Source organism: Callospermophilus lateralis, chromosome 11 (genome assembly GCF_048772815.1).
Source record: "Callospermophilus lateralis isolate mCalLat2 chromosome 11, mCalLat2.hap1, whole genome shotgun sequence".
Lineage (NCBI taxonomy): Eukaryota > Metazoa > Chordata > Mammalia > Rodentia > Sciuridae > Callospermophilus > Callospermophilus lateralis.
In genome coordinates this window covers 44,157,259-44,170,769 of record NC_135315.1, presented here as the reverse complement: position 1 = coordinate 44,170,769, position 13,511 = coordinate 44,157,259, and the positions used below count along the sequence as shown (strand labels likewise).

Genomic DNA, 13,511 nt, shown 5'->3' with positions numbered 1-13,511 from the left:
AAAAAAAAAAAAAAATACACACACTTAGATAAAAGAGACTAGATGAAACTCAAAAGAGAATTTTATTAGTCTGTATGTTATAAATACCTAAGAAACTATTTTCTTTACACTGTTATTGCCATATACCTTTTATCTTGTGTACAATTTCACATAACTATAGTTTGTGTTTCTCAGCTCTAGGCCCTCTAAAACTACCATGTTGTGGCCCAGCTTTTTTTCTGACCTACACAAGTCAGAAGTTGCTGATCTTCTGCAGCAGGGTCTGGCGCCGCTCCTTGGGGCTAATGTTCTCAGCAATGGATGATAAGAAGCGCTGTTCATTTACCTTTTGGAGCAAGGAGCTAATAGAGGGGTTGGTCTTGCTCAGTGTTTCATAACAGGTGAGGATTTCCAAGGCTAACACGTAGAGTGGTTCACAGACCTCTTGGTGCAGCATGGCCATGATGTGTAGAACATGACAGAACACCTGGGTATAAACAAACAGGCTTTCCTGGGTCAGATCCTGGTCTTGTCCTTGAGCCCAAGGACCAACCGACTGTATCAACCTAACTGAGTCCAGAAGGTTGGTCAGACTGCTACAGAGGAGTTTGACCACATGGCTCCAGCCATCTATAGGAAGCCAGTTACGACAGCTCTGGCTGCAGAGAAACTGGAAAGCTCTCAGGAAGAGCACAGAGAGTTGGAGCTCTTGGGCAAAGGGCTTCAGGTTGAGCAGGGGAACAAACTGAATATATTCCAGGCTGTAAGGGACATGTAAGAGCTGTTTCTCCAATAGTCTCCTGGTCAACTGGTAAAGGTACTGCCAATCCTTGGGGCTGCACCAAGGCATGATCTGCACTAAGGCCACCAGAAAGCCCTTGCTGAACAATCTGACCTCCTCAGGATTGCCCACGTCCACCACCAGAAGAGAGAGCATCTGCTCAGAGACACTGCTGGAAATGTAGCAGCATTCCATCCAAGCAAGAAGCCCTGTGCCAGGCCCATACCCTGGGTGGGCCTGGGAGGTCCACTCAGCCTCAGAAAGCTTACAGATCTCAAAAAGTGTAGCTGGCACCTCACACTTGAAGTGGCCCTCAAAGAAGTTCTTCAGTCTCAGGCTTATAGTCCAGTCTAACTGTTCCATCTTCCTGTGGAGCCAGGACAAGGACTTGATCCAGGTATCTGGGGAGAAGGTCTCAGCATTGGCTAATACAGTTTCACAGAGGAGGTCTAGGATGTGGATCACCAGATCCTTCCCATCCAAAGAGAGGCACCGTTTCTCTTGGGGGAATTGCCAATATTTGCTGAAGCTATCTAGAAGCTGGCACAAGCTGAAAATGAGGGGGAATGGGGAACAGGTCTGGAGCCAATATTCCTCTAAGCCCATATTTGCTTCTAGGGTTTGGATGAAGATCTTCAGACTGAGGTCCACTTCTTCAACATCCAGCATCAGGAAAGGCAGGACAAATGCCTTCAGCACCTCATCTGGCTCAAGAAGAGCAGCAACTGGAATCCCCTGGGGCTTCACAGGACTCATCAGGCAGCTCAGGAGCTCCAAAAATTGCTTTTCTTCCTTGGGTGTAGAGAACTTTGTCCAGACAGTTTCTTTGAGGCAGGATACCAAAAAAGTAGTGGGTGAATTAGGACCTTGCTCTTCTGTGAACCTAAGGGCAGGGAAGGCAGTGAGAATCTGTGCTAGGAACCTGTGGGTACCAAGGTTGATCACAGCCATGCTGCACATCTTTTTCACTGTGACTTCTGGGTACAGTATTACCAGGCGGGCCACAGAGGCAACAGCTTTAGCCAAGCCCTGTTCAGAGGCACTCTGTGTGAGCTGGTTAAATGTTGTATTTAGGTCTTCCTGAAAACCTTCCAAATAAGCCGACAACCTTTCAGAGAGGCCTTTTCGCCCCCAGCAATGCAGGACACCTGAGAGGACTTTATTTTTGTCTGGTAGAGAGAGGTCTGCATAGCATTCCAGGATCAAGATGATCACCTGTTTGATCTGAGACTGGGGGATGACTCTCTCGGTCATGCTGACTTCCATCACTGTTTCCAACAGCCTTAAAACTAAGTCTGGCTCTTGGAAGAGAGCCCTGTTGTTTACCAGGCAGGCTACCCACTCATCTGAGAAGGCCCACTTCTTCTCAGAAGCAAAAATATAGCACATTTCCATGTGTCGGTCCATCTTCTGCTCAATAATGGCCATGGCAATAGAGGCAGTAATGTCCTCGTCCTTGAACCCTTTTTTGTTCAGTACCCTGCTGGTTTTCCTCAGGAAATCCTTGACGCACTCTGCCAGCTCAGACACCACCTGCCTCTCCTCCTTAGACAAGCTAGTGGTATCCAAGTAGAGCTTCAAATTCTGGCTGAAGGAAGTCAGACTTTCACATAGCCGGAAGCTATCGTAATTTGTCCCCTGGCTGCTGTTGAGCATGACCTGTAGCTCCTCTCCCCACTCCTGCAGCAGACTGTACATGAACTCAAACCCCACAAAACTGGTTTCGCTGGGGAGTTTGGCCAGTGAGGTCAGGCTAACATCCCGCTCGGCCTCCCTTACTTTCTCTGCCAGAGCCTGTTGGTGATATGGGTTCTGAGTGTCTGAATTCCACACAGAGATCACTGTGGCCAGTTTGTCCAGATACATGACTGCAGACACTTCCTGGGGGTCATCTTCAATCAGTGCAAACACAGTCAGCATGTCAGCTAAGTTGGCTAATGCATAACACTTCATCCCAAGGGACAGGATTCTGTCTTGAATTTGCTTCAGTCCATTAAGTAACATGGCCAATAGGGGCATGGTTGGACACACATCTGGGTCCGACTTAAACCTCTTTGGAGGATGAGAGAACTCATCTGAAGAAGGTAAGTACTTATGGGCCATTGTCCTAAACTGGGAGAGGAGGGGGTCCTGCTTATTGTCCTTGTGTTTCATTAATTCCCACCAGACATCGAGGAAGAAGGACACATCCCTGGAAGAAGTATCAATAGTCATGTGCTCCAAAAAGCGCTCTAGTTCTGTGCGACAGATGGTGGTGGGCAGGGCCATCAGAAGTTGGATGAAGAGCCCAGAAGCTTCTAAGGATTTGAGCAGCTCAAAAAGGACTGTGTGATTAATGGTAGGAATCATGTTGCCCACTGAGAAGAACACATCTTCCTGCCACCGAATTTCAGTGTCAGAAGGGCTAACAGGACAGGGCTGAAGGACCTTGGCCCAGATGATGATCAGAGCTTTCTTCTTCCAGGCAAAAGGCTGAGAATGTGCTGAGGCAGAAGAGATTTCCCTCAAGGCCTCCACAATGGGTTGTCCAACATGTTCCCAGTCAGACTTTGTCATTTCTGCCAGTGCTTTGGGGCGAAAGAGCTGCTCAGCCAGCAAGAAGCCCCCATGCAGGATAGTCATTTCTTCGCAGATATTCAAGGGTCCTGCACAGAAGGACGAAAAATAAGAATGTAAAGTTTTCAAAATAGTAAGCAGAGCTGAGAGAGGCAGCACTTATTAGGCTGGCTGTCATTATCAAGGTTAGAAGGAATAAGGACTTTCAGTGACCTTGGTGGAAGAGGAGGAAAAAAGGGATGGTTGTAAAAGCCACTGCAGTCATTAGGGCTTAGTTGAGGAATAAAAAAATGACTTCCAAGCTGCTTACACTGGAAACTGTAAGGATGATGGATACTATAGCAAATAAGGAATAGAGAATGAGAACAGGTTTAGAGGGAAGACAAGGTCAGACTTGGTTACTTGGAGTCTAATATGGAACATAAAGAAAGAGATGTCTTCCAGCAATGGCAATGCAAGGTTGAAGCTCAAGGTGAGTCCAAAAGGTATCTGCCCAGAAGGGCTAACGAAAACCAAAGTAAATGAGATCCCTCAGGAAGAGCATGAAAAGGAAAAGTTGGACTACTGAGGCCAGACCCTCCCACAAAAGGCAGGCCTACAGATTTGGGGAGAAGGGTTTAGATAAGAGACAGCGCTGAACTACAGAGGCCACAAAATGTGTATTATAGGACGTGACAACTTCTCAGTGATGATTCAGACTAAGAAGGCCACAAAGCCTCTGGCACAGAAACAATCAGACAAGCCCAACCTTTCCTCTTTTTTTCTCACAGCCTTGCCAATAGGTTTCAAACATTCTCCTCCCTTTTAGAGAAACAGTTCACCCGGAAGCTTTTTCCAGTCAGAGGACAAGTTACTCATGGCCCTAAGAACTTCTGTGGCAGAAACTGGTTGGTAGATGGAAGGATCAAATACTAGTTTGGACATTCAAATGCGACGTGGCCTAAGAGTTAACTTCTTTGATTTTCCCCTGTACAATACAGTCTTCATGATATAATTGAGGATCAAATGAAAATGTACAAGTTGAGTCCTGGACATTGGGTTGGTGCTATTTTCTCCTGATCCTGTCTCTGAAGGATGGGAGAAGGTAAGAGTTAAGTAAAATACAGTAAAAATCAGGCTATTGGGAGCCTGAATAACATGCCATAAATGTTGGTCTCCCTTGGCCGGGTGCAGTAATCCCAGTGGCTCAGGAGGCTGAGGCAGGAGGACTACAAGTTCAAAACTAGCCTCAGCAAAAGTGAGGCATAAGCAACTTAGTGAGACTCTTTCTCTAAATAAAATACAAAATAGGGCTGCGGATGTGGCTTTGTGTCAAGTGTCCCTGAGTTCAGTCCCCAATATACCCCCCCCAAAATATTGGGTCTCCCCAAAACCCTTCTGTTGTTGGTAGGACCAGAATCTTATCTCCATTCTTTGCCTTCCCCAACTCAAAAACATGAAAGAACACCAGACACAGTGGCACACACCAATAATCCCAGAGACTCTGGAGGCTGAGGCAGGAACATTGAAAGTTCAAGATCAGCCTCAGCAACTTACTGAGACCCTGTCTCAAAATAGAGAAGATGGGGTGTATCTCAGAAACCCTGGTTTAATCCCCAGTACAAAAAAAAAAAAAAAAAAAAAAAAAAAAAAAAGAACAAACATGGAAGGATATAGGTCTTTATTAAGTGTTTCCTTTGGCCTAAAAACTAAATCAGAGTGCAAACACAGCTCACTAGTGTTCTCAACTCCTCTTCCCTTTCCCAGGGCCCAGAGATGCTATTTTTTCCTCAGTCTCTAATGCTCCCAGTAGCACATCTTCCTCATTTTCACAGTCTTAGGAGTCAGCATTAAAAATACTGACTCTAGGGGGCTGGGGTTGTGGCTCAGGGGTGGAGCACTCACCTAGCACATGCGAGGCCCTGGGTTCGATTCTCAGCACCACATAAAAGTAAAGATATGGTGTCCAACCAAAAAATAAATATTAAAAAAAAAAAAAAAAAACTGACTCTAGGGGCTGGGGTTGTAGCTCAGTGGTAGAGCACTTGCCTAGCATGTGTAAGGCACTGGGTTTGATTCTCAGCACCGCATATAAATAAACAAAATAAAGGTCCATTAACAACTAAAAATAAAATTTAAAAAATACTGATTCCAGAAAACTAAAGGCTATCTTGCCCTACCAACAATTTATGGAAGCACAAAAGCCAAGGATCAGCACTCCTATGCAACTCACTTGTGAAGTCAATCCATTCTGGCTCCTAGTGGGGAGTCAGACTTCTAAAGGTGTCTGAGAGTTAAGGCCCTTCTTTCTGGCTCAGGTTGTTCCTCAGAACCCTAAAATACATTCCCTCATAAATGTAAATTAAATTTTACTGCACTATCAATACAGTTGAGCAGATGCTTGGGCCCCAACACCTGCCTTACAGATACTAACTCTTGGGAGCAGTTAATAGCTGGGAAAACTCCAAGTACTTTATCACTAATAGGTGACTGGTACTTGCGAATGTCCACTTCTTATGTTTACTAAATGTTGGTTTACTCTAGCAGGCACTGTGCTAGTGGTACATGTGTAAGATCTTTAAATCTTCAAAACATCCTTTTGAGGATTACTGTTCCTATTTTAGAGATGGGATCATTGAGGCTCAGGCAAAATTTGCTCAGGATGTCACAACCACAGTAGTGGGTCTGAGACAGAAATCACCACAGTTGCACTGCTCCAAACTCTTCCGCTGCCATTCCACCACTGAAAAGCTGGCTGAGGGCAGGGTCCACATTTCTCCACAGCTGACTATGACTGGCACATATTGGGGGTACCTCACATTCCGCCCCTCTCCAGCGGAATACCCTCTTTATCTTCTTAAGAATATAACCGGCGGGGTGGGGAGGTTTGGCAAGGAGCCAAATGATATCTATCTGCTCTGCAAACTCACCACTTTTTCCAGGCCTTGTCTATGAAGTCTATCAATTGCTCGCAGGTTCAAAAAGTGCCACCTCAGCGGATGTAACCCCTCCCCACAACTGTTAGCGCTGCTGTGCACAAAGCACGGTACCCAACACTATATACACGTGGTCGCATGAAAACTCCCCCAAACTCTAGGAAGACAGAGTCTTCATCCCCGCTTTAACGAAGAGGAGACCTGGGGTGAGGACACTTGCTTAAGAACTTGGTCCACGTTCAGTAAATCAGACTATAAGAACATCCATGATTCCCGGGGCCAGGTCACCGGCATTTTCCAAAGCACGTGCACTAACCCCGACTGTTTTCAGGGGATCCAGCTTCACAGCCGCTCGGGTTTTTCCCATGATAAGAGGGCCAGAACAGAAAAGAGGAGGGCCGCGGAGCCCCAGCTAAAGCTCGGCCTCCCGACCTCAGGTTTCCAAGGACACCTCCTGGCCCTCAAACCCTTCCCCAGCCTGAGGTTTTCCTGGTCCGGGCCCCCGCGGGAGTGCGCGGTGGGAAGGGTGTGCAAGGACACCCCTCCCTAGGGGAGCATTGCGGGGCGCCGCCGGGGCTGACCGCGACAGGGGAGCCGGGAACCCACCTAAGTCCATGGCGGCGACACCCGTGGCAGCAAATGCCGCCCCTCCCCCTCCGAAGAAGCGAGTTCCGCGCCGAAGCGACGGCACAATGGGCGGAGCCATAGGCCCCGCCCACGGCCTCAGTCTCACTCCTGCGCCGACCGACTGCTGTTCCCCGCGCACGCGCGCTCCTCAACAACCAGCTCGCGGCGCCGAGGCTGTCAAGCGCACAGCTCCCCCTCTCGGCCCCAGGCCTCTCCCCAGCCAACAGGCCGGTACCATCTGCACAGTCCCCTGGCCCAGTCCTGTTTCCTGTGTGCAGGGGGTCTGTTAGTTCCTGGCCCGGCATTCACCTTAAGCCAGGAACCCCGGGTAGCTCCGACACACAGTTCATTCACACTGAAGCCCTTCCTGGGCTGCCCACCAACTAGCACACTCAGGTCACAGAGGCTTCCTCCCCGCGGTGGGTCCCAGGGTCTCATACTCTGAGCCTCACAGACACAAACCCAGTCGCCTTCAATGTTCTTCATACCATACTGCTCCTCAGGACAGCAGCACCACTGCTTAATTTTCCGGGATCAAAGACATCCCCCCACCTTGCCCTCTGGTCCTAAAGATGGAACACAGGAGCTCTCTACCACTGACCTACATCCCCAGCCCTTTTATCTTGAGTAATTCTCCCTAATTTGTCCAGACTGGCCTTGAACATGCAATCCTCCTGCCTGGGCCTCAGGATTACAGGCAAGTGCCACCACATTTGGCTCATAGAGGCCTTTGAAACTTTGATGGGTAGTCCACCCCAGAAAATGCACTGTGGGGCAGATCCAATCCGGTGGACTCCTAGTTTGCAGTCTGTACTTCATAAAAAACACAAATGTCCTCTGTTCTTCCCGCATTGTCTCCTTTTCCCCCCTCTTCCCAAGATCTAATCATCAGCCTCATGTGTTTACAACTTTCCACCCTCCAGCTTTTAGCACCAGATATCATCTAGAAGGACAGAAGCACCCAGCTTCAGGTACTCTAATATGCAAGTGGAGTTTGAGTTCGCCTGTGCTGCGATCAAGCAGCTGAAACGTCCTGTGAGCGATCAGGATAAACTGCTGATATACAGCTACTACAAACAGGCCACTCAGGGTGACTGCAACATCGCTGCCCCTCCTGACTCAGATGCAAAAGCTAAAGCAAAGTGGGAGGCATGGAATGAGAACAAAGGGATGTCCAAGATGGATGCCATGAGGATCTATATTGACAAAGTGGAAGAGCTGAAGAAAAATGAGGCTGGTTAAGGACACTTGAACAGACAAAAGGAAAATAGCATAACTCCTCTGGTAGGGAATGGGCTTCTTAAAAGACCCTGATGGCTGAAATGTCCTGAAAGGGGGTACCTACGTTAGCTGAGATATCAATAAATTACTGAAACTGCAAGAGAGTCAGTGACTGCTTTAGGAAAAGAGAAACTCAGTGACTGTGACAGCCCTGGGGAGATATCCAAATGTATGAAAGACATCCCTCCTCTAGGTAAATTCAAAGTGGCTTTCTCTGAAGTTTTGAATGCCATTCCCAGTCTTCCTATTCCCACAGCATATGTAGATATTTGGCAGTAGAGAGGATGGAAGAGGATGGAGAATCATGTTGTGAAAATGTCCAAGGTTGGAGGTAAGTGACCATTCTCCACTGACTTGGTCTCTGAGGGGGCTGGGTCCCCACCCTGTATCTTTTCAGGGAATGCCAACTCACCACTAACCTAACACTAGGGAGGAGAAAGGGACTCTTGTCTTCCAGAAAGCGAAAGTCAAGTCCAAGCCCTTAGAGGAAGTCAATGTTTTGAGAATAGCCAAACTTTTGGAGACACAGTGAAGTAACTGATGTATCACAACACAGCATCTCAGAAACAATGGAACAGATGGTTTCAAAATTCCTGTCTCTGAAAGACTCTTCTAAGGTGTTAGCAATCAAAATTTTCTTGGGACTACGCAGTAGCAAACCTTGGTTTCTGCTTGGGAACCTGTGTAGGACAGTATGTATAGGTATTTATATGTGGGATTTGGTGTAAGCACTCAATATACCCCTTGACCCATGCAAGTGTCTAAGTGTCCAGCCCCAGTGTCTACTCCTTATAAAAAACCATAGAGGCATCAATGCTAACATGTTCCAGTGGCTAGGATATGAAATGCTGAGTTCTTAAAGACATTTCAGAGAAATAGGTCTGCTGTGGCATGGCATTTCCTAGTACTTTTCCTTAAAAACTATTGTTGGGGGGGCTAGGGATGTAGTTTAATGGAAGACCACTTGCCTCACAAGTACAAAGTCCTGGGTTCCATGGTGAAGGGGACAAAAACCCCACAATAACCAAAAAGACATTTTCACCGACAATGATATCAGGTCAGCTCCATGAGGGACCATTTAACAATAGAAGTAACAACCATGAAGACTTAAGAGGACAAAGAAAACCAAGTCTCACCAGTTCTCTTTAAGATATTCTGTTCATATATTTACAAGTTGCTTGGTACATTACTTAAGAATAAAGTATATCCAGAACAGCCCAATGACTAAATAACTATTTTAACTATGAAGTGGGCAAGAACCACACTGTAGAATAGAATGCTGCTCTCTCTTCTTTCAAGGATATTATGAACACACTTTGATGCCTTGAGGACCATGATTCATGTTAAATATGAACAATAGACAAATAATAATATATCTTGCTCCAAAATATGGGGTAGTTTGGCAGTTACAGGTATACCATCCTATTTTGTAAATTATTATAGAACCTAAAAAGGTAAAAAGGTGCCATAATTAGGACTACAGGAAGCAACTGAAAGGAAGATTAAGTTTAAAAAGAAAAGATGAAACATAGTATATGTTTCATAGTATACAGTGTGCTAAATTTTGTGGAGGAAAGGGAGAAAATAAGAATATATTTGTATTTGCTTAAATGGTTACCTATAGGGCTGGGATTGTGGCTCAGTGACAGAGTGCTTGCCTAACATGAGATGCTTGGTTTGATCCTCAGCACCACATAAAAATAAATAAATAAAGGTATTGTGTCCATTTACAACTAAAAAAAAAAAAAAAATGGTTATCTATAGGAAGCAGGAGAAATGGGATTGATAGGCAGAGGTAGGAGCAGGATTTGTTGTAGATCTTTTTATATTGTTTTGATGTTTGAACCATGTGACTCTGTTACCTTATAAAGAGGTCTGAGGCAGCCTAGAGTGATGGCTCATGCCTGTAATCCCAGAGGCTTGGGAGGCTGAGGAAGGAAGATCACAGCCAGCCTCAGCAACTTAGGCTCTAAGCAACTTAGCAGAACCCTGTCTCAAAATAAAAAGTGAAAAAGGGCTGGCAATGTGGCTCAGTGATTAAGCATCCTTGGGTTCAATCCCTTGTATTAAAAATAACAAACAGTCCAAGGCATAGGTACTTATTGATCATTAAGGCTAGAGTACATCTCCTATTGATTTCCCATATGGTATGCTTGTGAATTCTTAGACCAAACAGGGAATTTTTTTTTTAAATTTTTTAATGGTAGTAGGGATTAAATGGTACTAAGTATAAGTTCAAGTATGTCTTGAGGTTAAATCCAAAGATTCAGAATGGCTATGCTGCAAGAGTTCTCCTAGGTTAGATGGATTAAATGGTACTAGGCGTGCTTAGTCACTGAGCTACACCTCCAGTCCTTTATTTTTTTTTGAGTTCTGGTCTCACTAAGTTGCCGAACCTCACTAAATTGCTGAGGCTGGCCTCAAACTCAAAATCCTCTTGTCTCAGCATGCACCATCATGCCCAGCCTTATTAACTGTTACTATGAATTTTAGAGGACAAGTTGAAGGCCTCCTGAAAATTGACTGCCAAACCACAATGGCTCTGTGTGACAGGTTAGATAGGCAGAATGTCACATAAAGGAGGTCTGAACATCCACGGTTTAGTTAGTTCCACCAAGATGGCAGGTAGATTACCTCTAACTCTCCATCTAACTTAGGAGAACTCTTGCAGCATAGCCATTCTAAATCTCTGGATTTAACCTCAAGACATACTTGAACTTAACTTAGTAGGCTAGACTCCACAACCCATCAATTAAAAATCAAAGTGACTACTCTGAAAACCCAACTCTTAAAAAAAAAAAGCTTTACAACTTCATCTGTTTAAAAGACCAGCTCATACAAAATTGCCTTTCTGGGCTGGGGATGTGGCTCAAGTGGTAGCGCGCTTGCCTAGCATGCATGAGGCACTGGGTTCCATTCTCAGCACCACATAAAAATAAAATAAAGATATTGTGTCCACCTAAAACTAAAAAATAAGTATTTAAAAAAAATTGCCTTTCTGAACTAGGGAGTAGCTCAGTGGTAGACCACGTGCATAGCACATATGAGGTTCTGGGTTTGATCGCCAGCATTATAAAAATAAAAACAAAAAAGAAAAACCCAGGGGCTGGGGTTGTGGCTCAGTGTAGAGCACTTACCTGCCACATGCAAAGCCCTTGGTTTGATCCTTAGCACCACATTAAAATAAATAAATAAAATAAAGGTATAGTGTCCAACTACAACTAAAAATAAATAAATATTAAAAAAAGAAAAATCTATAATACTTTCTCCAGTTCCACAACACTTTTCATTTAACTTATATTCCCTATCTTAGAGGAGTATATTCTTGAATTTCAAAGCAAAACAACAGGCCCTTTTTCTACACAAACATCTATATCTGTTTGTACTATGATTTGTTAATCTAATTTTCTATTAGATTATTAATTCCTGATAGTACCTCTTAATAATACTGTTCCCCAAAAAACAAACTACTGTTACCATGTATTAGGCTGTTATAAGGGGGACATATAGGGCTGGGTTTGTGACTCAGAGGTAGAGCGCTTGCCTACCATGCGTGAAGCGCTGGGTTCAGTCCTTAGCACCACATAAAAATAAAGATATCCCATCCACCTATAACTAAAAAAAAAAAAAAAACATTAAAAAAGGTGGGGGCATATATATTTGTTATAGTAAATACAGTGGTTTATGTAAATACTGTGTGACTAAATAAACACATACTAGTTTCTTTACCTACTTAAGGTTGACTTTTTTTTTCTTCTTTTTTTTGGTACTGGGGATTTAACCCAGGGGCATTTTCACTGAGATTCAATTTCAGCCTTTTGTATTTTTTTGTGACAGGGTATCTTTAAGTTGCTGAAACTTGCAATCCTTCTGCCTCAGCTACCCAAGTACCTGGGATTAAAGCCTTGCACTACCACATTTAACTTTATCTCGTATTTTTATGAATTGCCAAGATCATTGTAAGGTCATGTGTAGCTAATAAAGTTATCTCATATTTTAAACTACTAAAATGTTTTCCTCTTAAGTATCTTTCTATACATGATAGAAAGCATCATACATGGTAGAAATCAATACTGCTTACTCACCTAGAACATTTGCCTTTAAGAAACTAGCTTCCTTTTATTAATTTCATTGCCTGTCATGTTTTCCTTTGTTGTAATCTTTTTTATTCGTTTTAAAATCATTTAACAGCCAGGCATGGTAGTGTACAGTTACTGGGGAGATAAATGCAAGAAGAGTTCAAGGCCAGCCTCATCAATTCAGGGAGACATGGAGCCTGGGGATGTAGCTCAGTGGTACACCACACCTGGATTCAATTCTCAGTCCAAAAGGAAAAAAAGAAAGAAGTCATTTAGTGTATATGTTTGGCCTTTATCAAGGAATTTGGACATTTATTTTTCCAGAGTCCATCTAGTAATTTTAAGCCTACTATTTTAAAAAAATATTTATCAACTTCTATATCTTTTTTTTTAAAAGAGAGAGTGAGAGAGAGAGAGAAAGAGAGAATTTTTTAATATTTATTTTTTAGTTTTCGGCGGACACAACATCTTTATTTGTATGTAGTGCTGAGGATTAAACCTGGGCCGCACGCATGCCAGGCGAGCTCACTACCGCTTGAGCCACATCTCCAGCCCTAAGCCTACTATTTTTATAGTCATTTTAAACTAAAAATTATAATTACTTTCTTACCTCAGGAGGGATGATCACAATAAATTAGGAAATGATATTATAGAAAATAAAAAGCAAGATAAATAAATAATTACTATTATATCCACTGAGGAGGATTACAAGTTTGAGACCAGTCTAAATAACTTAGGGAGACTCTGTCTCAAAATGAAAAATAAAAATGACTGGGAGGTACCTCAGTGGTAAAGTACCCCCAGGTTTGATTCCTGCAAAAACAAATACAAGCCTCCCCCAAACAAACAAACACACAACAAAATGATTGTACAGAACCAAAGAGAAAACCACCAGATAACATTTTTTTTCAGGCTGCAGAAACCATTTAATCCATTTGTACATAAAGAAACTAGCCCAGAGGGACACAGGGACACATTTCTATAATCCCAGCTCCTTGAGAGGCTGAGGCAGGAGAATAGGAAGTTTAAGGCCAGTCTGGGAAACTTAGTGAACCCTGTCTCAAAATAAAAATTTTCTTAAAAGGGTTGGGGATATATCTCAGTGACAGAGCACCCCTGGGTTCCATCCCAGTCCTGCAAACAAAGCAAAGGAATGAAGAAAAAAAAAAAAGAAAAGAAAAAGAAAAAAGAAACTAGCACAGAGCTGGTGTGTGTAGAAACACAACACATTAAATCCTTCCCATCTGTTTTCTCTGGCTTCTCAAAATGTAAAGCAAGTAAAATGGGGTTTAA

General features: G+C 43.9%; 2 protein-coding genes across 2 annotated transcripts; one reads left to right on the top strand and one right to left on the bottom strand.

Moving 5' to 3' along the window:
• Positions 1-43: 43 nt before the first annotated feature.
• Gemin4 (gem nuclear organelle associated protein 4) lies at positions 44-6,911 on the bottom strand. The gene is made up of 2 exons (XM_076870421.1): positions 6,838-6,911; positions 44-3,405 (listed from the first exon to the last, which is right to left on the bottom strand). Exons 1-2 carry the CDS (start codon positions 6,845-6,847, stop codon positions 233-235), a joined length of 3,183 nt encoding a protein of 1,060 aa, XP_076726536.1. The 5' UTR covers positions 6,848-6,911; the 3' UTR covers positions 44-232.
• Positions 6,912-7,839: 928 nt separating this feature from the next.
• On the top strand, positions 7,840-8,100 carry LOC143410505 (diazepam-binding inhibitor-like 5). Its single transcript, XM_076871379.1, has one exon. It carries the CDS (start codon positions 7,840-7,842, stop codon positions 8,098-8,100), a length of 261 nt encoding a protein of 86 aa, XP_076727494.1.
• The last annotated feature ends 5,411 nt before the right edge of the window (positions 8,101-13,511 follow it).